The sequence below is a fragment of the Corvus cornix genome, chromosome 11 (assembly GCF_000738735.6).
Source record: "Corvus cornix cornix isolate S_Up_H32 chromosome 11, ASM73873v5, whole genome shotgun sequence".
Classification (NCBI taxonomy): Eukaryota; Metazoa; Chordata; class Aves; order Passeriformes; family Corvidae; genus Corvus; species Corvus cornix.
Window position 1 is genome coordinate 6,923,235 of NC_046341.1, and position 24,052 is coordinate 6,947,286.

The window sequence follows — 24,052 nt, forward strand, 5'->3', positions numbered from 1 at the left end:
CACAGCCCATTTAGCCATGTAATCCAAAATCCTGCCAACTCCTGTACCTTTATGAGTCCTCTCTGCTGCTGCTCCAGGGAATATGGGAGGGCTCCAGTGAGACCCAAACCATGCTTTTAGACCATTTACCTATTCACAAGTATTTATTTGAAGGCGTTTTTCTACCACCCCACACCTTCTTTGATAACTTTTCACTGCAATCAAGCCAAGCAATTTTTTAACAAATTGTCAGTGTAAATCCTTTATGGGGGGAACTAAAATTAACTTCAGGACCTGCAGTTTTGGCTGTGGCTGACCACCTACGTCCCCACTCAGGGCCACGGGTCCTGCTCTGTCCCAGAGGGTACAACCCTGTCCCAGAGGGGTGCAGTCCCTTCCCAAAGGGGTACACCTCTCCCCCAAAGGAATACAGCCCTATCCCAAAGGGATACAATCCTCTCCCAAAGGGGTACAGCGCTGTCCCCGTTACTCCCCAAGGACCCCTCCCCGCTCCGCTCCCCCACGATCCCACAATGCTCCGGGGCGCCGCCGCGGGGCCAGCGGCGCGCGGGCCCCTTCCCTCATTCAAATGAGCCACCGCGGGGTGCGGCGCGGGACTTGTCGGGAGTTGTAGTTCTACTCGCCCTTCCCAGTGCGCGGTTGGCGGCCGGCGGGACTCGCTGTCCCGGCATGCCGCGGGGCCGGGCGGAGCGGGGCGGGGCCGGAGCGCGGGCGAGGGAGGCTGAGGGGGCTCGCGCCGCGCACGGGGCCGCTGCCGCCGCCATAGTGGGAGCCGCGGGTGAGTGCGGGGGGCGCGACCGGGAGCGGCAGCGGGATTGGGACCGGCACCGCCCGCGGGCCGGCACACGGCGCCGCCACACCCCGCGCTCGCCCCCCGCGGCCCCGTGGCCCCGTGGCCCAGCCCTATCCCCGCCGCGGGGCGCTGCCGGCTGCCGCGGGCCAGGTTGGGCGGGAGTCGCCGGCCGGAGCCGCCCTGACCTTCCCCGTCTTTGAGGCGCCGGCAGCGCGGTCCCGAAGGGGCGGCGGCGGAGGGAGCCGAGCCATCGCCGGCTGTGCCCAGTACTGGCGGGCCCCGCGTATGGGTGGGTGGGCGGGCGGGCGAGCGAGCGAGCTGAGAGGGGTGGGCGGCCCCGGCCCAGCTCCCTCGGGGGAGCGAGGAGCCTCGGCCGGGGCGAGCTCGGCTCGCAGGCTCGGGGGGCAGATCCCTCCAGCGGGGCCGGGGGATTACGGGGAGCTGTGGACTGTGCCGAGCCTCGCCCCGCCGGCAGCCCCCGGCGCTCCCCGGGCGTGCTGTCTCCGCCAGCCACCCCGGCGGGCCCCGGCGCTGCCGCCGCGACCCTCAGAGGCACCGAGGCTTCTCGGCCTGGTGCCCATCGGTGCTTCTGCGTTGCTTTGCGACGGCTCGGTATCGCAGGGAGGAGTGTAAAGGGGGTGAATGGGAGCTGAGAGGAGATGGTTTGTGCAGGGCAGAAGGTGTACTCGGTTATGCTTCTCCTTCGAGTGTTTTTAATGTTCTTGCTGTTTTCTGTCTTGCCAGAAGGTTGTGAGAGGACTGAAGTTACCTGACATGGTTGAATCGCTTTGTCACATTGAACGTGAAAGGTTCACGCTTCCTTGGAGTCAAACTAGCAAAGTGCATGTGCTCAGTGATCTGCTGCAGTCATGTAGTTTTTTATTTTGAGTTGCCATTTTCCAGTATGATCTGCAAGAGAGAATTTTTTCTTCCCCTCTCGGGCTGTTGTCAGTTTTCAGCTTTGAAAACAATCAAAACCTGCAAAGGTGTGCAGTAGCAAGGAGTGTGTGTCGCATTCAGTTAATGCGAGATAGCTTTCTGAAGCCATTTAAATCCCCAAGAGTCTGTTCTTGCAATTCAGTTTGAACTTCCTGTCTTAGGCAGGCTGAAACAATAATTCAGCTCATTCGAAGTCCATAATTTCCAGTGTAAATGTGTCTTAGAGCTGTACTGTCTTACTGTATTGCAGTCGAACTGGAAAAAAAAGCCCAAGTAAATGCTTGAGTAGGAATTGGTTGCAGAAATGTTGCCTGAAAGTTAATTCTGATTCATTAATCAGCTGCCTTCTCAAGTTAATACTCTTTTGCCTTCTTGAGAAGTCATGTTCAAGCAGTGATTTCTGTATTTGTGTGTAGTGACTTTAAGTTTTCTTTTATCAGCAACAAAAAAAAAAGCATTTCACAGACCTCCACCTAGAAGTAGCAAAATTACTGTATATAGTGAAATGCCTGATCTCATTTAAAGCGAGGTGATATTTTGGCTCACTTTTGGACTATTTAACTGTTTTCCCAATGGGCTCCTAATTATTATTTGTATAAAAGGTTGCAAGTTATTTGTTAGATAATTTGAAATATATTTGCTAAACATCTGTGTTTGTTCAGGTCTTTAGAAAAATGCAAATGGTAACAACTTTCTGCAGTTCTCTCTGCTGGGATTTCTTTTGTTCCTGTTAATAAAAGGGTCATTTAGTTAGTGAAAGTGTAGAGTATGGTAAGTTTAGGAATTGCAATATATACTAATAGCTGGTAACATTGCAAGTGTAATTCCTTTATGTTGTTTTAAAACTCGTAGATATTGTGGCAACTATGGCCATTAAATGTTTTGTTACTGTGTCTATAAGGTAAAGAAAAACAGGGTGTAGTGGTTCCCCCTCCAGTTCCCCAGTGCCTCCCCTGTTTTTTTTTAAACTGAGCAGTCTTGCACTCCTTTTGGGGAAAGGAAATGTGGCTTCAGCCCTTGCAAACTTAAATTTGGTTTTTGGCTTGCATGAAGAATACTCTGGAAAAAAGGCAGATGTGTAGCACTGTGGCTTTTGCTTAACAACAAAACATTATGTCCTCCTCTGCAGTTACACGTAATATATATCTGTATATATGAAAATCATCCTGACTGACTCTGTGTGGCTCTCTTGGGTTGTCAGGTTGCAGTTGAGATGAGCATCAAGCTGTAGGCACAGTGAAGGCTTTCCCAGAGTCTTCCTCAGGTGCTTTGTGTACTAGTGGCCTTACACTTGCTGACATTTCTAACAAAAAAAATGTATTTCAGATTGGCATAATTCTCTCATTAATTTGTTTCAATGAAGTTGGAGTAGAGGAATAAAAAGACTAAGAAGGGGAAAGTAAATGTGTTTCCCAGAAGGAAATAGTCTGGACCTTGTCATCTTCCCCTTTCTCCCTTTCCATCCATTCACTGTTCGCATATCTAGACTTAATTATTTTTAGCTCGAAAAGCATATTTAGAATAATGTAATTTCTTGTACAGAGCAGTCCATGACAATTACTTGGTGGAGGTCTCTGAAGTCAATGGTTTCTGATTGGCCTTGAGCTGTAGTTTGCAGAGGGTTCTCCTCTGTGGATCAGTCAGCTGCTGTGGAGATGATTGTGGAAATGTGTCAGGGAAACACATCTTCAGTCTCTGAATGCAGAAATTTGTTCCTCAACTGGAAATTTTATAGCTTTTCAAAGGGAGAAAGATTGACCACTGAATTGGCATTTACCAGACAGAGTCGCAGTGTGTTGAAGATAAATGGCTGATGAGGCATGATGTCCCGCAGTAAGCTCCAGTATTTCTTCATCCCTGTGTTACTGTGCATTCTGCATGGTCTGGGCTTGTTTAGTCTAGGGAGGCTTGAGCAGGGCTTAATCACAGCCTCAGTCTGTGTCAGGCCATTATCAGGAGAATGGAGCCGGGCTTTTCTCAGGGTACCTCGTGCCAGGGCAGGACACAAGGGGCATAATTGGAACAGATGGGATTTGGGCAGGACACAGGACAGCTGCCCTCTGTATGAGGGCAGTCAGGCTGTGGAACAGGTTTGTCCTCCTGCTTTGAGCTGGAGGAGGTCTCTTGCAAACCTGCATTATTCTGTGATAATTTGCATAGTTTCTCTGTTGGGAGTGTATCCTTTGCTAAAGGAGGATGATCTGTTATCAAGTGGTTGTTGGTGGAGTTGAATAGATGACCTGTTTGAAAGAAGATTATCTGGTTCTGTGATGCTGGTTCCATTGTGTTCCTAGAAAGTGCACACTGGAGGCGCTCCTGTCTTTGGAAATTTTAGTGGCAAAAGAAAAGCAACTGAAGGAAAAATAGTCTAAAACTGTTTGCTGCTTTACTTTTCTTACAAGTCTAAAGACTGCTGACTCTCTAATCTGAGTGATCTAAAATACCTGCATGGTAGAAATTGCAAGAGTATGAGGAACTGAAAAAGCTGAGAGCTCTTTCATTGTCCTTACTTTCTCCTGTTAATCAGTAGTGAACAGTGCAGCAACTGATGGGCCAAGCCATGTTTGCTGTGGATTCACATGTGTCACTGGACCAGCAGCACAGATTTGAGGGTGGTGTTGGTGCTATTTTGTTGCACTGGTTCTTAGATCTTCCAGAAAACAAGCTTGAATTCAATCTTGAGAGTTTAACTTTGGTGGTGCATTGGGCTGTCTTTGCTATCTTGAGAGCGTGGTTTACTTATGCTGAGACTACTTGTGGAATAAGTATAGTCATAACTGAATAATAGAAGGCAATTTTCTCCACTAGCATTAGAATGTATTGGTTTGAGGTTTTTCCTCTTTAAATTCAGTGGGGTTTTTTTAAAAAAAATTTTTAAATTTTTTTTTAATTTAGTGTTTTGCAGACCAGAAAGACTTTACAGACCTTCTTTGCCTATGATGGTTGTTTATTGATTCTTTGAATACATCTTGCTTTTTAAATGTGGCAATCCCTGGCAAACCACCTGTTTTCCTTAGTAATTTATATTTTACTATTGCTCATGCTAGGTTTTGTTGACTTTTCCATGAAAATGTAGTATTCTTTTAGAATTACAGGCCTACCATGCTCCAATTCAGAATGACTTTAATTTTTTTGATTGACAGCAGCAAGCTTGCATGTGTCCAGGTCTGATAATGTAGTAAAGCGTAACTACTGGCTGAAGCAACTTTTTGTTCTTTCTCTATACTGCAGAGCTGTGACAGTAGCCCACCTGCTCCAGATGTCACTGGCGCTTATGTATTTCAGAGAAGGCAATGTCTTTATTAGTCTTGTTTTTCCAAGTAAAATAAGTGACTTTTCCTCATGCTACCCTTCTGAGTAGCTCTGGTGGTGCCACATGAGGAGAAAGATGGACTTTGTGCTGCAGCAAACTGACAGAGTATCGTGTGTTTTGTAGCTTGTGAAGGAAGCAGTAGGAGGAGGTTTCATCGAGACCAGTGGCAGAAATGAGTTTCTTAAGGACTGTGTTCCCCTTAGGAGTTATGGGCAGTGTTGGTGTGCTCGTGCTAATCTCTCACATCCAGAGCTAAGGCAGGGATGGAAGAGGAGTGTGTGTAGACAGAAGCACCAAAGCTGGGACAAGCAATAGAAAAGATTCTGTATTTTTAGATTTTGTGGATAAAAAAATCTGCCTGAGGCCAGACCACTCAAGATCACTCGCGGCCCGTGTGGAGGCTCTGTTCTCTTCTAGATCTTCTCTGTCTTATAGGTGCAGCTTCCTCGTTGGTGCTACTGCTTGCTGGGTCTTTGAGCTTATCCTGCTCTTGGTGCAGTCTGCCACGTGCCAAAGCAGATGGATGCAAAGCAAACACCGGGATGCCCTGGTACCTTGTAGGATGAGATGTGTAGGGATTGTGGTGAGAGATGTGTAGAGGGGTGGAATTTACTCTTGATGTGTGAGCTTACAGTCTGACAGAGGTATTGGAAAATTCGATTTTGATGTCACTGCAAAAGGCCCCTGAGGAGAAGCACTTTGGTTCAGCAGTGTTGGCATATACCTGTTAAAGACAGAGTTGCTGGGAGCTGCAGCTTTTGTGCGCTGTATTGGGTTTCCACTTCAGCACTGACTGCTGGGTGGTATTTGGGGTGGGGATAAATTCTCTAGTGCAAGCAGATTGCAAGAAATAGAGTGAATAATGTGAATTAAGTATTACACTGTGTGCTGGCAGCTCAGCTTTGCTGCTGTGCTTTTGTGAAGAAGCTGTTCATCAAATGGACTGTGGTGTTCTTAAGTGGATGTGAGGAGGTAGGTTTGGTTTGAAGTGACAAAGGCAAGGAAATTCATTAGCTTAAGGAAATTATCTCCTTTTCCGTGGGGAATTAAGGTGGAATATCCAGTAATGCACTTACACAGTAGTAACTTTCAGCAGGTGCCTTTAAAAGGACAGGTGTGCCACATCTTAGGAGCTTTCTAGCTTATTGAAACTTCTTTTAGCTGGCTTTATATTAGTCCGTGTTTCTGTAACCATGGACAGATGTGAGTGAAGTGTGGATGGATTTGGCTGGATGGGTCTGAAGCACCTCTGTGTTGCCCTAGTGTTTGACAACATCAGAACCTGTGCTATCCTCACAGGTCTGCAGTAGATCTTAAAAGCCTTTTATGTTATATTTATCTCATTAAAATACTGTACTGATACATGTATCAACACAGTCTTACATGGGTTGTGTCTCACTGAAAGGGACTAGGCTTGATGACACAGATCATTCCCATCTTGTTCTTTCTTTAGGTACATCTAAGCTTCTTACATCCGTAATGACAGGCAGAAAACACAAGACAGCATGGAGGAAAAGGTGACAAATCAGAAAAGGAAAATAAACCTTTCCAGGAAGAGTGAGTGTTCAGCAAAACAACATACGAATGGTACAGGAAAGAGAGTAAGGTTGTAACAAACAAAAAGAATTAGTCAAGGGTCATTAATTTCAGCTGCATTTTTTTTTAGCTTGTTCTCATTTCTGACAAAATCAATGTTATACCTGGTCAAATTTATGTTCATTTTTATTTATTTTACTTATTTAATAGTATTTTACTGATCAAAATACAAGTACCCTTCTTTTTTTAGGAGGAAATAGCAAGCTAACATACTAATTTTTAGATCTAAAACCCATAATTCTACTTTCCATATTTAAAATAAGAATTCCTTTATTCCTTGCAGTCTCTAAGGCTTTCTCACAGTTTCAGGATTGAACAGAAGCATCTGGTGATCTTGAGTGAGGCTGTTGTGCCTTGAGGGACTAAATGAGGTGCAGTGTTGGTGCACAGCTTGATCTTGGGTTTGTATGATGGTACAGTGAGCTGTTAAGGGTGAATGCACATCTTGTGGGGGGGGAAGTTTAATATGGCAATAGCTAACTTGCTTTAGCTTCAAGAGAATAAGCTGGTGGTTATTTTGTTGTCCTTGACTTCAGTTCAGTGTTAGATGTGTGACTGCTGAGCATCAATAGTGTCAACTAGATTTGCCCTTGAATGTTTAGGAATATCTGACAGTGATGTGACTTCATATGTTGAAGTTGAAGCAGCGATGATCCATAGAAAGTGAATCAACATGATTTTCCCCTGTGCTGGTTGTTGGCTCCACTGCAGCCATCCCAAACTACACACTTCTAGGTAGGTACCCACAGGTCTGGAATGGAAACTGCAGGCATCAAACTTAAGTCCTACTGCTTCTGATTTGCCAAATATGACATGAGCCCTACCTCTCAGCAGGGTGGACATCACCACTCAGTAGAGTTTCCAGGGAGTTGGTGCCATGGTTTTAGGATGATTTTTCTTCAAAATAAAATCTCCTAATACAAGCTGAAGTTCTTTGATTTCTGGCTGCATACCAGCCTAACCTGCAGTTGATCAGTTATGGATGTGCAATCAATACCACCTTTTCACTTGTAAAGAACTAGGTTTAAGTTGTTCGGGATGTGAGTGTGGGGTTGCTTATGGGGTTTTTTTTTAAATCTGTTGTACTTGGGTGTTTTTGTAATTTGTGATATGCTTTCCCAGAGGAGTGGCCACACTGGGTAAACTCCTCCAGACTGAGGTATGTACTGCAAGTATCAGTGGAGTGCTCATGATGGTGACTAACACCAGATTGTAGATCTCTTTGGAGCAGTTGAAACAACAGCTGTGTGGCAACAAGACTTTGAATTTTTATGTTAGTGTGCAGGCTTGGTGAGTTTGATGTTGACTATACTGCCTAGGTGTCTGATGGTGAAATAACGATGTTTAAAAATGTGATAGCAGTTGTTCTTGGTAGTTGAATTTACCACCCTGACAACACAGATGCTACCTGCTGTTAGCCCATTGATCTAATAAAAGAGATTTGCTCTTCTGTAAGTATGGCCAAATTTGTGTGACCTTAAAACTTCCAACCTAAAGTCTGAACCCATTTCAGTTCCCATTTGTGTGAGTAAAGCTCCGACTGCCAAAGGCCTAAAATATGAAAGGAGCTTTCTTGTCCAACTATGAACAGAAAGCTGGGCCTGGGAGTACCCTCTGTGGAGATCTTGGGAATGTGTGTTTTGTTTCTCTTAGGAATTTGTCAAATCTTATACAGGTGTGTAAGTAATTGACAGCTAAAGGAAGCCAAAATAACTATTATGTCCTGTATCCTAAAACAGAATTTCATACCTTTCCAGGTTTGCAGTGCAATTTAAACCTGTAACTCCAAGGTTCCTGGACAGGGATTGCAAAGAGGGACTAGTGGCTGACCTCTTGATGTTAAGCAAGTATAGCTTGCTTGAAGTGAACTCAGATCTTAAAATATCACGTAGTGGGGTTTGAGTGCAGTATTTGTGTGTTTTGAATTTTAGCACAATTCTTCAGACTTTCAGAGAGAGATCAGGATAAATAAAAATGAATTTGCTTTCTTGAAAAATGTAATGTTGTGATAAAGCCATCAGCTGTACCGATGGTGCATGAGAGTTTGGGCCTGTCCGCACTGCTGTGCATGCTCTATGCTTAATCCCTCTGGAATAGAAGGACTTGTGTTCAGAAGTGTGGGATGCCTCTGAGCTTCCAGCACCTTCACTAGGAACTGCAGATTCTCACCACTATGAAAAATCATGGTTTGTATCTTGAAGTTATTACAGGCTGAAAGATAAACATCGAGTCTACTTCAGCCTCAGTGACAGGATAGAAGAGGATGGGCAGTAAGCTTGTGTTAAACAACAAGCTAGTGAATTAATTCTCGTTATGGGCCATTGGCAGGACACTCATAGAATGGCCTGTGGATGGTGAAATACCTGAGGAGCTAAATACATGAATCAGTTGGTGTAAGCCACTTGCAGACAATCCATATTAACAGGTCATTTGTTTACAGTAAATGAGATCAAGTTGAAACAGCAAGCACTTGCCAGCTTGTTCAGATGGTGTAACTTCTGAAGTATGTGAAGATAAGGTGGTAACACTCGGTTTTGTTCTCATTCTCCACTTTTGTACATGAGATGTGACCTCACACTGAAATAGCACTACAAACCGAATCTATAATTAGAAACTAAACCATTCAATATCCAAGACGTTTATTTACAAGTCTAGGATACAGAGGTGAGTTTTGTCCTACTTATCTCAAAGAAAAATTCAGGCCAGCTGAGAGGATGTGTTTCTTGGTGCTAATACTCAAGCCAAGTGTTATGTTTATTCCTGTGATCTTTCTGATGATTTTGTTGTTTGTTTGTTTTATAGTCACTGGCTCTGGGTGAGGATTCAGAATGGGAGACAAGCCTATCTGGGAGCAGATAGGATCCAGCTTTGTACAACATTACTACCAGCTTTTTGATGCAGACAGGACTCAGTTAGGAGCAATATATGTAAGTATCTACAAAAAGGGAGCTAAGGCTGTCCCATTATCTGTCTGGGATTCCCTGTTCTGATGTGTGGGAATACACAGGGTGGGATTGTGGGCTTTATCCTGACTCTGGAATATCAGTCAGTGCAATCACACTCGCTTTTATTTATTGCTTTTCTTTTATGTTTCACTTCTGTTTTGAGCTTTGTTTGCCTTTTAGGCAGTCAGACTCACAAAAGCCCTGTTTAGGTGTAGACAGTGGTTTGTATTGGAGGGGTTTGATGATAATCCTGTGATGAAGTGCTCTGTAAAAGCAAACATTCTAGTTTTAGTTTGCCATTAATTTACAGGCATGGATTTGCTTGGATCCCTCTTGAAGTGGGATATAATTTAAGTCCTACCCTGTGTTTATCAGTTCTTGCAGGTGTTTCTTTTACCTCATGCTATATCAATCCTCTGAACATTAAAATAGATTTACAGTTTTAAATCCAGTTTAAACATGTAGAATAACATGTTAAATGAATGTAAATTTAGTTTAAATTTCCTCAAACATTAGGTTTTTTTTTTTCTTCTTCTTATTTGGGGTGAAGTAGACTTGGATACCAGAATTAAAAACCGTAATTAACAAACCCAAGGAACATCAGCTTTTAGTTTTGGGAGAAGATTCCTCCAGAGCATGCAAAGTGCTCTGTGCGTGGAGCTGATTGCTGATGGTGAGGAATGCTGCTGGGTGGCTGAGGAGTTTGCAGCAAGACGTTCAAGGCTGACAAGTCTTCTAGCAGCATATCCTGTTTTCCTGACCAGTTTTTCATCTGCTGGATGAGCTGCGTGAAGCTTCAGCAAGCTCTTGAGGATTGAAATGGTTCAGCACCCTCTGACACCCCTCCTTATACCTCAGCAATATCCAGCAGCACTGATACCATTTGCTCTTGGGATTGTTGTGTACTTGCTACCTGCTAGATTGTTGCTTTACTTTGCCCAAGAAGCTGTGTACAGAGCCTAGAGAGGAAGAAAACCAAGCAATTTGTGTTCTAACCCCAGCTCTAAATATGAAGTCTCTAGGCAGTTTGTCAATTTATTACCAAAATACATCAAATCCTCAAAATGGTGGTGAGTACAAACTAATTTAAATTCCTGGATGTAGGGCCTTCCACACAATGAACTCCTGGCTTTTTTTCACCCTTAGGGTCTTTCTGCCTTCCATCATTCCATGAAGAGTCCTGTGCACATGTAGTTGGGAGAACTATTATGCAGGTCACTGATGTGTGTTGTTTTGTGGAGTTCCTAAACTGTGGAGAATGGGACCCTGTTTTGTGTGGCTGAAATGCACCAAGGTCACAATTTGTGTAAATTTGGGGAGATTTTGCAGAAATGGGCTTGTAATGATAAGCTTTTTCCCTTCAGAGACCCTGTGGAAGCAAACAAATTTTATAGCATGCAGGAATGCAGCAGGGAGCTCTTGGATTTGGTGTGTATTCCTGTATCACTGCTTCCACCACAAGATACGGTTTATCTTTAGTGGTGTAATCCAAGTCAGTCAAGACTTTTGTCACCTGTTCCAGGTAGGGGTCTGGCCAGTCACTTTTGAATTGCTTTAGTTTGGTGAGTTGGAACACTACCCTGGTGGTGCAACCCCTGTTGTCAGTTTTCTTCATATATTTTTCTCTCTCCACATGCTTGACTTTGTGTCCCTAGGATTTTTTTTCTTTTGATCCTTTAGATTTTCTTCTGAAAGCTGACTTTAATCCAAAGGCAGGAACTCTTTTTGCTGGTAGACTTATGATAATGAAATGTAGCCTACTTAATTTTTAGTTGATTGTTCCAAACTTTGGCAATTGATTTTGCTGCTTTCTTTCTGTCTCGCATTGAGGTAGTTTTCAAATAACCGGATTCTAAGGACTTATGTGAAATAAACAAAATCTCCTATCAGGATTGCTTAAGGGTTACCTAAGCAGGTTGATGACTTTTTTTTTCTTTTTCCCCCAGATTGATGCATCATGCCTTACGTGGGAAGGACAGCAGTTCCAGGGCAAAGCAGCCATCGTTGAAAAACTCACTGTAAGTCTGTAATCCTTACTGAATGTTTTGGGAAACAGTTATGAAGACTAGAAGATAATTGCTTCTGAAAATTTGAGTTAGACTTAAGCAGTTCAAAAATCTTGAACTTGTGCTTCCAACTTGGGTCTTCAAGAAATGTTATGATTTACTGCTGTGTAGTGGGTTATTCCACTGATGGCTCTAATGGTGAAATGTTAATTGACTCCATAGTTTGCAAGGTTATTTTGTGACTGCAATTGTATTTGACATTATTGATTTATTTTTTTAAAAGGTCTAATGCATAAGCTGCCTCTGATCTAGAGGAGTGAAAGGCGTCTTTGCTCTTTTAAGGCATGCCAAGGAAGAAGCAATAGCAAACCTGTTATTTGGATCTGTCTGTGAGAAAGGCTAGACACATTACAGCAAGGAACAACTTATTTTGTGATACGTAAACTGCAAATAAGTTCTGTAGTGGAGAAGCTGACTTATCCTCAATGCAGATTTGTCAGCAGTTCAGATATGAGCAGGTATGGTTCAGGACTTTGAAACGTGTCTCTCTTCAGCAAGTGAGAGGACACCAGAATTCCATGTTCGTTTAGTTAAACTTAAGAGAATTTTTATCTTCTTGAGTAAATCCATGCTTCTGTTATAAAACTGGGGGTACTTGCATGCTGTCATGAGACTAGAAAGTTTGTTTCTCTTGCAAGATATGCAGAGGACACACTTTTAGGTCACCAGACAGTCTGCTCTGAGTGTGGTATTTCAGACATTTTTATTACACATTGAGAAGAAAAATAATTGCAACTTGACACTTGTCTTATTGCACAGCTACTGCTCCTGTGTTTTGGAATTACTTCTTTCACCTAAGGCATCTTTAACTGTGAAGACAGGTTCACCCTCAGGTCTGTGCTTTAGGTACCTGTGTTGCCTTTGAGAAGGCTGCACATCTCAGAAAGAGCAGCAACTGCTGCTTGTAGGTGAGGAGATAGCAAAGCTCCAGGGTAGCTTGTTTGTGTACTCAGTGCTCTTTAGACTTTTGGGCTAGCAGCCATTTAGATACCCAACCAGCCAAGCGTCTGCTTGGCCACAGTGTCTGATTGCTGCCTTGGATTCAGCCCAGTGCAAATCCAGCCCCTTTCTCACTGTGACATAGCTCATCTTTACCTTCCCTGTCTCTGCTGCAAGGTGGACTTTCTGGATTTATGTGCCTGCTGCAGTCATAATTGGTGAGTGAAGACACACTACTCTGCTTTAGGGAAACTTTTTCTGGCTTGTATCCATCTGCTTAAAGTAAGGAGGAAATGCACTGAAGTTACTCTGTGCCCTTCCACTGCCGTGGCTCGTTATGAGCTGTATCAGCTTACAGTGACTCTAATGTCGTTCAGCATTCCTCTGTCAGCACTGAGCTGCCTGGGCTCCCTTTGCTGTGTCAGCTTCATGTGCTCACCTACTCTGCTTCTGGAGCTGCTTAGTCAGTTCAGCACATCCCTGAAAGTTTGGCACTGAAATTCTTTTGCACTTCTGCGGTCTTGTGTCCTTCAGTGCCTGGATGGTGAATTGATGTAAGCACAAAGAGGTGGCATTTTCTTATAGATCAAATTCTTTGCTGTGTGACAGCAATGGTATGGCACCTTTTCAGTCTGCTCATATAGCAGGGCAAGGTTGTATGGGCATTGCTCTGCAGAACTGACACATCTGTGTCTTGTTACAGCGTGGGAGTTGACACTTGTTTCTTCTGTCCTAATTGGTGCTGGACTTGTTTCACATAGAGTGCCTGTGCTAATTAGGGGCAGCCTGATTTACATTGAGCATTTGAGATAATAATTACATAGTTCTATGAATGTAGTGGAGCAAGGCGGAAGCTGAGACAGGTATTCTTGCTGCCAGCAGCGAGTTTATGCTACTTAACTTTATTCTTGCCTGATTTCTCTTACCTGACTTCAAGGAGGATTCCATACTTTTTATAGTGAAAGACCAGCCAATTTCTAATGTCAGAGGATGGTAAAAGCCCTGGTCGTTGTGTAGTTCCATGCTTTTTAGACACTTTTATTGTATTTTTCATACCACAAAATCATTCGCTCCAGTACAGATGGATGTCTATAAGCAGCCATCCTTTTGCAGTGGCCTCTGCCTGTCCTAAAAATCAGTGGTCTTTCCTGTCAGCTACACTCCTGCTCTTTCCAGTGGGTTTTCTCCCAATGCATCACATGAGTAGCTCACTAGGCTGGCCAGCCATTTGGGGTCCTTTCCTCTGAAAAGGACAATCATAGAACCTTTAAAGTTGGAAAATATGTGCCAAGATCGAGTCCAACCTTTCACTGAACACCACCTTGTTAACTAAACCATAGCACTGAGTGCCATGTCCAGTTGTTTCTTGAACACTTCCAGGGATGGTGACTCCGCCACTTCCCTGGGCAGCCCATTCCAATGCTTAACCACCTTTTCAGTGAAGAAATTCTTCCTGATATCCAACTTGAACCTCCTCTGATACAGCTTGAGGCCATTTCCTCTTGTCCTGTGGAATCAGGTACTTGAAACAGCCACTGTCTTACCCAGCCTTGTCTTTGGTTCCTTGTCACCATTTTGCAGAGCTCTTGATTCCAAAGCCTTTCCTTCCTCCCTGAACACAATTGCATTCATTCCCCTTCATCCCTCTGCCTTTTTAAAAGAATCTTTTTGTGGGGCTTGTTCAACAAGAAGCTCTTGTACAGAGGTGGGGCTGGGCTTTGGAGTACCCTTTTGTCAAAGTAACTTCCCAGCCTGTGCTTGTGCAAGTTGTGTGGATATTCTGCACATTCAAGTTTGGAATGGTGACCCTGGAAAACAGTCTGCTGGTTGTTCAGAGAAGAAGGCTCTGGTTTTGTGTTGTTACTATGTCTGTCCATACTACAAAGCTGTCAGTCCATTTTGCACTTCCAAGTTGGTTGGGACTGTATTCCCAGCCAAGAGGAAACACCGCAGGCTTTATTAAAGGGTGTTCTTGAATAGTATCCCTCTAATTAGAGGGCTGCTCCCTACACTTCATATGCTTCCTCAGGTCCTGATCCTTCCACAGTTTCTGTGTTCTCTGTTATCCAAGGATTTAGCTTCCTGGAATTCTTCCTGGAGCCTTAGGCTTGTAGAGCCAAGACTGCACTTCATATTCGTTACAGCAGGACTTGTGTCTCTACCTAGGCCTTCTAGGAAGTCTTTGAGGCCTGTTCCAGTAGAGGGAAGTGCAGAACTTGTCAAAGTATGCATTTGGCTCTGTTTCAACCTGTTTCCAAATCAGGGAAATGCAGCAAAGGCATCCAAGTGCCACGTGAGGTTTGAATGGCCCCGTGCTGCCATGCTGTGCAGTTCCTGGACTTTGAGTATCTGCCACATGGTCACCCAGAACTCCATCCATGCTGAACTGCCACTAAAGCACCTAGCAGTAATGCAGCTTTTGGGGAAACAGTCCCAAAATTGCATTTGTGTGAAGGGCTCTGAGATCCCCCAGATACTTCACGTTCACTGCTTGGACTTGTCCATGTTGGAATGTGAATGTGGTCTAAATTGAAAGACGGGAATTACTCTCCAATGCCCGGTGCTCCTCGAGGTGTGTTCCTTGCACAAGTACCTCCAGACGTACTGACGTTGGCTACCTGAGTGTCAAGGGAATTAAAAAGGGGAAGAGTGGATATGTGGATTTCATGTCTTGAATACTTCATCCACTTTTCCTTTCCATTCATAGCCACTTTAACAAAGAAGCAAATTCGGGGTTGTCTGGTAAACCTCAAGTATTAGATGATAAAATCCTTTAACATAGTTCAGAGCAGAGGTTTGTTCCTTCATCATAAGAACTTTGAGCTTACAGATGATCTGAAGCTCTTCAGGCAGTGCAATTAGAGTAGGAAAAGGTACCATTCACTGTGTAAGGCAATGTTATTTCCTCTCTTGGTGCTTGAAAAAAACTTACAATTGACCCCCCAAATGAGTAGTGCCCTCATTTGCAACAGTTTTCTGTGCAGTACTGCCACAATAGTCTAACACTTCATAATGTTGGATTTGCTCAATCTTTGTTTTGTAAGTTAAATAATTCAATTGCTGTATACTTTCTTATTTTGATTTCTTTTCATTGCAGAGCCTCCCTTTCCAAAAGATACAACACAGCATCACAGCACAAGACCACCAACCTACACCTGATAGCTGTATACTCAGTATGGTAGTGGGACAGCTTAAGGTAAACTCTTTCCATTACAGGTTAATGAGTGTTTGTCTTAGATTTTTGTAGGATTCTAAATCATCTGATTTCTGAATACATTAAAATGCTCTCATGGGTGGGGAAGGAAAAGGGGTAAGTTTGCATTGGGATATTGTTCCTCTGCCATTCAAGACTGTCAAGAAATGCTCCTTCTTTCAGACACCTAGTTCTAGGTAAGCCACCTGTAATTTGACAGTTGTGTTCTGCCAAGCAAAGTATCATGGATTTATTTGTGCAGACAAATACCATGTGGGTTCTAAAGGCATCAGTATTTCCCTTTCCCTGATGCAGTAAGGTTTTGGTGTCCTCTGTTGCATTTAAAAGCATCATCACAGTGTTCTTGGACAATTTAAGCACATCTAGTTTAACATGCACCTTGATGTCCTGTTTGCATTGAGCTCTGATTTAGCAGACTTCATTTTGCTAACTGACCACCCTTCAGTGCGTCCATACTTTTTATTTACTGTCACAGGACACAAGAATACAATCCTGGTGTCAGTATGGTCCAGTACCTCTGTAATCAAAACCGATTCAGCAATGGGAGTGTTGCCTCTGAGATCAAACACTTACTGTTGAAACAGCTGCTTCTTGTGAAGAATCAGATTATTTTTCAGGCTTAGTATGACTATATTGCTATGTGACTGATACTATTGCACTGTGTAAACTTACCCAGTCTGCCAGTATACCAGGGCCACAGACTTGTAAATTAATGAAGCTGCTTATGAATGAATTGTCCTGGAATCTGCAAAAAATACTCTGTGAAAGTCAGCTGCAGGCAGAACTTGCTCACAGTGGGGGGTGTTAGTTTAAAAAATGTGAAATTACATAGCAGTAGTTGAAGTTATCAGAGTTCGTTTGGTCCAGCTATGCTGTGAAGTCAGGCCTCTAATGCCATCCAGTCTTTAGAGTTATCTGCACCCAGTTTGTTTTAAAATAGCTGTTAGATTTCCTTTTCCTGCTAACTCAACGGCACCTCCAGTACCAAAGCATTCAAACTTCCACTGACACTGTACTGTTTACTAAGCAAACATAGGACTGGATGTTTGAATCTGCTTGCTAAGCTGTTCTCTTCGTTTTGGGCTGGGCAGCTGAGAAGAGCAGTGCATCCACTGCCGAACCTAACACAGGCAGCTTTGGCTCTCATTAAAGTTGCTCCTGCTTCCCAGCTGCAAGTTGGATTCCAGCTTTCTTGTTGCTCAGTCCCACCTGCACACACTCTGTGGAAAAGCAGCCACATGTGACCATGGAAAGCACTGAATTGCAGGACAAACATGCTGATCTCCTCAGCCTTGCTCTTGGGTGTGCACAAAACTCTGATGTGATCAAGACCTTTTGACTCAATGTCTTTGGCCAGTCACATCTGCACCTAGTTTTGCACAGTCATATTTTTAAGGTTATTGCATAATTATCAAGCAGATCACAGCTTGCAACGGTGATTGTGTTGGATCCTGTGGCAAGATACCAAATTCTAAAAGATTCTGTAAAGATACTGGGTTTTCTCATCCATTAATATGGAGGGATTGTAAATGCAATCTGGGAACTTTCCGTAAATACCATGACTTGGAGTAGTATTTTCTGTTGTATTGTTTTTAACCTCTGAATAATTTCAGCTTGCTGAAATAACTCAGTATAATTTGGGGATCATGTGTTAGAGCATCCAGGTATTTGGAGAGAACATACTGGATTAAAGTATGCCTACTGTCATGATCAAATCCAACTTGCTTGTGAATTTTTAGTAGATGAGGAAATGTTTTTCCACTCTTCACATGTATATGTCTCAAACCTTAGCTTTAAAAATTACATCTTAATCCCTGGGAATGCTGCTTCTCACAGAACAAGTGTCCAGAAGGTCGAAGTCAACTTAGAACTTTAACTTCATGCTTCTGCCTTGTTGTGATATTTATAGAGGTGGACAAATGCAGTATCAGGAACAGTCTGTGGCATGAATGAACCTGGCTGTCATATGTAGTGAATACTTTTTTCTCGTGCCAATTCACACATGTTGACAGGCATTTTACTGCATCTCAGTGCTGCTCTGTGTACAATACACTAACTGAGAATAGCTGGGTGCAGATGGTGCATTTTAACAAGTGGCTCACTTGTAGCTCCAGGAGCAGGGAACACTGTAACAGGCAAACATGGAGCTGCATACTCACTGTTATTTAAAGCTGCCTTCTTAGTGGTGTGGCTGCTCAGCCTGCATATGTTGGTCTCAAGGAAAACTCTAAGAGAATTTTGCACAAGGAAGGGCGCTTCCAAGACCACCAGTAGCAGAATTTGAAAGGTTTGAAGGGGAAGGCCATTCTTCCTGCTTACTATTCCATTATCCTTTTCATGGGACTGCGAAACAAATTCTTCAAAGCCCAGGACAATTAATGCATATTTTAATCCTCTGCAGTTTTTCAAAACTTGAATTGCTTCATGTAATGAAGGACCATGTATAATGCTTTTAATAGAGTAACCCAAGAAAATAATAGTGCTAAAATACCTGTAACATGCTCTTTTCTAAGTTGTCATTCTTGGCATGATATTTAAACAGATCTTCTGAGGCATTAGTGCTTGAATTGCTAGTCCCAAAGTTCAGAACATCATTCACTCTGAGGAAGCTAGGCACATCTTGTATTTCTGCCTTAAACCATTATACATATGTTTCTTCCCTAAACCATAGATATATAAATCATTAGGGGCAAAAATAAACCAAAGGAGAAAAACTTCCTACTTCCCTTGCATATATTGTGGGGTGAACTATTACCAAATCATCACAAAGCCTGAGTTTTCTTCTTGACTGTACAAGAAGAGTTCTGAAGGAATAATGGAGCTAAGGACTGCTACTGTCAAACTCTCTTATTTCCTTTATCAGAGTATTAATTCTCAAGTAGATCTGCAGGTTTGGGTTGCTTTAAGCCCTTGGCCTCCCATGAGGGAGGGGTTTTAACTGGGGTCAGTTGAAATCATAACTGGCCCATGACAAGGTCAGGATGTGTATCTGCCTCTGTGCTGCTCCAGTCCACAGCCCAGCATGCTAATACCAGTATGAACTATAAATAAATAAATAAAAAACCCTTTTGCAACAGAATAATCACCTACACTGAGGGGCCTGGGCACAACAGCTTCTTTGAGAAGATGCTGTAGAGTAACAGAGCATCTAAGTAGGTGAATGTCACTAGCAGGAATTTAAGTCGCTGGCTAAAGCAGTGCAGTAATTGCTTTCAAAGATCCTCTTTAATGGATGCTGATAGGTATTAATGTTTGGGTGGGGTTATCCTTTTGTAGAGGTATAATAAATACACATCCACTTATTCTAATATTGCTGTTCATTGTCTGAGTGCTGCTTGCTTGCTTCAACTAGGAAGAGTAAGCATCAGTTTAAGTCTTTAGGAGTGAATTCCTTTTGGTGTGACCCTGCTTTGCCAGAGTTCATCCAGAATGTCACCCAGTATCTTCAGTGTGCTTCACCTAGTAATGTATTTCTCCTGTCATGCTCAGGCAGATGATGACCAAGTTCTAGGCTTCCACCAAACCTTTTTGTTGAAAAATTTTCAAGGTGCCTGGGTGTGCACCAACGAAGTCTTCAGGCTAGCCCTCCACAACGTTTAACCCTGTGCCTTACCTGTCTTCCAGTCCTGGCTGTCCTGGTTGAGTAAGGAGTGCTCTCTTATTGCCCTTCTGTCCCTTGAGCTCGGCTGAGAAGCATGGCTGTGGCTTGTGTGTTCTCAGAGCAGATCTGTGGCTCTCCCCAGAGTGTGATTTCTGAAGTGATCGATGCAGAATTAATTGTGAATAACTAATTGTTATGCGGTGTTTCCTAGTCTTAAAAGGAAAAGGAAATTTGCAATTAAAATCACTGGATGTTTTTGTAATGCATGCTGAACACTTGAAGCATTGTTTAAAAAGCACTTAAAGCCAGTTAAAAAAGGCTTAACATCTGAAAGAACCTGCAGTCTCAAGTAATTAGCCTTTCCTTTGAGGTAAGGGTTGTTGCAACCCTGCAGTTCAATCAATTACTGCTTCGGGTGCTGGTGAAGAAGTAAAACCCTCTCTGACCAAGCAAGAGGAGGAAAGTTGTGTAGCTAAACCTGAAGTGCAAAGCAGTCTTGCATCTCAAACTCTGACATAGCTCACTGCTCTGTGAGCTTAGGACTTCCTTTGGAGCCTCCAGGTCAGAAGGGATGTAGAAAAACTGAAAGGTCGGAAGGCTGCCAGGATTGTGAGTGATGGAGAGCTTGTGGAGCTGGGAGAGAAGGTGGTGAAGGGCAATCTGCTGGAAATATAAGTGAAAAGTGATTGAGTATTTCCAACTACCTGAAAGCAAACTCTTCTCAGTGGTGCCAGACAGTGTAACAAGGGACAGTGGTTGGAAACCGTAACTTGGAAGGTACAGATGGGACACAAGGGAAGATTTTCATGGAAGACTGAAACCCTGGGAAGTGGTGCCTGGATACCTTGTGAAACATCTGTTCTATGAGAATTTGAAGACTCTGCTAGACAAAGCTGTGGCTGATGCAGTGAAAGATGTCCCTGCCTGGGACAGGAGGATTGGATTAGGTGATCTCTAAAGGTCCCCTCTGTGGACCACCCCAGCCCGTTCTGTGATGCAGAGCTGCTGTAGTCTATGCTCATGCTGAGCAAAAGCCTAGCCTGGAAATCAGAGGATCCTTCTAGTCTGATTCTGGGACTTCTTTAATTTTTGTTTTAATTCAATGATGTCATGGAAGAATTTGAACTGCACAAAGGAAAGTTTTATGGGAAGACTAAAGCCCCTTGTGTTTAGAGCCTGGGCTCACATCTGGAATGCAAATCCTGAGGTTCATGCCTGAATTTGGAGTGAAAAGTAAGGATAGAGAGTTTCAGTGGTGTTATCTGAGCTGTGATGAAGATCTAACCTAAAATGGGATAGATTAGTCTGTGTTTTCTGGGGCATCTTGAGTCACTGAACTGTGAGCCTTTGCTATGTGCTAATATTACATAGTCAAAATTTGGGAATGGACTACAAAGTATTTACTTCACCTTGGGTATAGTCTAGGATTTTCCTTGTTTTTAAAGTATACTGTTGCTCTATGCTATGAAGAGATAACATGAAAGGAATAAAGAAAACAATAATGTGTGACTTCATTGTGGGAATTTGGTGTCTGTACCACACCAAGTGTTTTGGGGGAAGAATTCCCTCTTAGTCCTTCTTCATGTGTCCAGCCCTGAACTGCTTAAGAAAGGAGGAAATTCTCCTTAAGCCAGAGCATCAAGAGCTGCAGTGCTTTTATCAGAGCCTACCTAGGCTTATCAGAAATCGAGGAGACCTACATTAAAGCTCGTCTGGTGCTGATATTTTTTTTCCAGATGTATATTTTAAAGCATAGTCATGTCAGTAATGACAAGCTCAAATTTGGTGTGAAAAGTACTTATGTAGCTTGTAATAGATGCCTCAGTGATCTGCAAGGAGGAGGGCAACTGAGAGGTGAGAACCTGCCAACTCCCAAGCAGTGAGGCTCTCCTGGGATGGGTTACATTGGATACCCGGGAGAAGCTGGGAAAGGCACAAACCCATGGGCTTCAGTGCACAGGCCACCTCTACAGCACAGATATGTGAGCCTCTCTTCTGGGCATATGTAGTAAGGATAATACTTTGAAATAATTGCCATGACTGCTGTCATATGTGCTAATGCACGAGATGGACGGCTGGTCTGACCCAGCATAATTGCTTGTGCTCACACTGGGCTCCTTCCCAGGGAGCCTCTGCCTCATGCAAAGCAGGTGTATATTGAGGGACAAGCTGCCCTGTTCGTCTGCTGGACAGTGACTACTGGCACTTGTCTTGCTTTGAGGATTTTTCTCTCATTCAGTCATGTATTGAACACTGACTTGCTCATATTTCTGGCCTTACTTGTTGCCTTCTTAATTTCTGGCTGTAGTAGTTTCCTCATTCACTTTGTTCTTCATGGTTTTATAGTAACTTGTCTTGCCTGTTCTCCCCATTCTCATGTTTTTGCAAGCTGAAGAGTTGTACTCAATTGACTGTCTTCAGTAGGAAACTGTCCTGTAGCTGGATCATTTTTCTTGTAATTTTATGACTTTATTGCAGCATTTTATTTTTTTAAATTATAAGAAATGCATGCAGGATTTGATATGTGGGTGTTGTTTGCCTGTTTATGCATTTGCATTTTCTGGGTTTTGGTTCTTTGTTCTTCCCTAATAACTGCTAACCCTATGCTTGCCTTGATTGCTTTAGAGCTCTCAGCTGGTTTAATAAATAAATATCTATCATTATTTCAGTATCACTTTCCTGAGAGGCCAGTCTAGGGCCCACTTTGGTTTTCCTCTGTGAATTAGCATATGCTTAGTGAAACTGCACTTCATGTGCACCACTTAACTTCCTAGGCAGTTGTCACTGTGAAATCCTTGCAGTGGTTTTTGGATCTGAATGCTTTCTTTCCATGCACTTGATGCCACCAGCGCTCTGGCAGACTTGCTGTTCTGTGATATAAGTGATGTCCTTTGCGAGTTGCTCCTGAAACCTGACTTGTTTCACAGTCCATTAATATTATCTTTTTAAAGTAAAGTTTCCTTTTTTGATTATTTTGTAGTCTGCTTTGCTCTTTAGACTTTTCACTTGTTCTCAGTGAACAGCAGAGCATTGCCAATGAACATTCAGTGCTTTGACAGCCTCTTTCATGAGCTGCTCTGGCTGCTGCTTTTCAAGGCTCTTTTTATACATTCCCCCCCTTTTCTGAAGCTGAATAGTCATGTGTTGAAAGAATAAAGCTTAAAATCCTCCAAAAATGCTGAATTGAACACACTACAGCCACTGTCAGAAGATTGTTTTGTAGTTGCTCCTGTGTGCTGTTCAGATTAAATCCTGTTGTGTCATTTCCAGCTGATTGATTTGGGAATAATTTGTTATTTTGAGGGTTTAATTCCTGCACAGTGTCTCTGAGAAGATGGATAAATAAACATTAGGTGGGAGTACTAGTCTCCCTCTAATACTATTTTCTACTTTTGTAGTAATATTGTAGTAACCCGGACATATTTTCAGAGGTAGGAGTGGAGGCACTGCTGCAGACATTCCCTGTGCTTAGAACACACTGTCACATCTGTAGTGAATGCTCTGCTCCCTTCCAGCTGTTGCTGGACAGTGGAAGTGGGAAGTACTATGTTGCTGGCCAGCTGCACCTGCTCTGGCAAGGCTTTCAACACCCAGATCATTACCTGGATCATCCAGCCAATGTGTTGATACCAACCTCTACAGAAATCCCCATCTGCTATCAACCCAAAGTTCAGCAGCTAAAAATTGAACCATTTCTTTTAAGCTTGAGTCCTGGGCAAGGAATCTGTGATTCAACACTGAGGCAGGCACATTCCATCAGTGTGGTGAGTGACACTTCAGCAGGTCTTCAAAAAACCCCAACTTCAGATGCCATTGCAGGATTTCCATGTCACTGGGCCCTGGGTGTTTGTCTGCAAAGCCCCTCAGAACAGACCCTCTGGTGGTATTGGTGTCTCCTGGGGTATTACACATCTTACAGCATGTGATGTCACTGTTAATGTTAGCTTTAAGTTGTCTTATCGTGAGTTTTGGAATAAATTTCTCAAAAACAGAGTGTTTTAAACCTTTCCCCCCCCCTCTCTTTCTGCAGGCTGATGAAGATCCTATCATGGGATTCCACCAGATATTTCTATTAAAGAACATCAATGATGCCTGGGTTTGCACCAATGACATGTTCAGGCTAGCATTGCACAACTTCGGCTGAGCTGCCCATCCCGAGGCACCCGGGCTTTTTTTTCTTTTTTTTTTTTTTTTTTTTTTTTTTTTTTTTTTTTTTTTTAATTTTTTTTGTTTTCCTCCTCTCCTCTTAACTGGTATTATTCACACTCATGGAACATTCCAAATATCATACACAAACCTGCAGCACTGCAGAGCGTGAGCAAGCAAGACTTGTGACCTGCCCTTCTGCTGAGTTTACATTGTCACTAGATGAGTTTCTTGTGCATGATGTTTGGAAATTAGACTTAGCTGCATTTGATAAGAGAAATTTGTGTTGTACCAGCATGCCTCGGAAAGAATTTATAATGCAAAAGGTTGTTGTTTATGTACTGACAAGATACTCTATAACCCAAAGAAATGAAAGAACAGCAGCCTGTACAGCCCAGTTACTGATTTGTTCAGATGTTTCAATGCTACATTACACAATAAAACAGAGATTTTCTTAAAAGTTTAAATTATTTTTATGAGTTGGCTGTGGAGTGTGTGAT

At 43.1% G+C, this 24,052-nt stretch overlaps 1 protein-coding gene across 2 annotated transcripts; it reads left to right on the plus strand.

Annotated features, from left to right (window-relative positions):
• Positions 1-692: 692 nt before the first annotated feature.
• Positions 693-24,022, plus strand: NUTF2 (nuclear transport factor 2). Of its 2 annotated transcripts, none has more exons than XM_039558329.1 (5): positions 693-778; positions 9,444-9,568; positions 11,533-11,604; positions 15,689-15,787; positions 23,437-24,022. In XM_039558329.1, exons 2-5 carry the CDS (start codon positions 9,470-9,472, stop codon positions 23,548-23,550), a joined length of 384 nt encoding a protein of 127 aa, XP_039414263.1. In that variant the 5' UTR covers positions 693-778; positions 9,444-9,469; the 3' UTR covers positions 23,551-24,022. The 2 variants fall into 2 exon arrangements, with proteins under 2 accessions (XP_039414263.1, XP_039414264.1); XM_039558330.1 differs by lacking the exon at positions 693-778 and adding an exon at positions 995-1,059.
• Positions 24,023-24,052: the final 30 nt, after the last annotated feature.

What these genes read in the sequence shown, in the direction of transcription:
- NUTF2 (XM_039558329.1), top strand. Translation starts at nt 9,470, where the DNA reads ATGGGAGACAAGCCTATCTGGGAGCAGATAGGATCCAGCTTTGTACAA. An exon ending in CTCAGTTAGGAGCAATATAT is followed by an intron (nt 9,569 to 11,532) that starts GTAAGTATCTAC and finishes TTTTTCCCCCAG; the next exon opens with ATTGATGCATCATGCCTTAC. An exon ending in CCATCGTTGAAAAACTCACT is followed by an intron (nt 11,605 to 15,688) that starts GTAAGTCTGTAA and finishes TTTTCATTGCAG; the next exon opens with AGCCTCCCTTTCCAAAAGAT.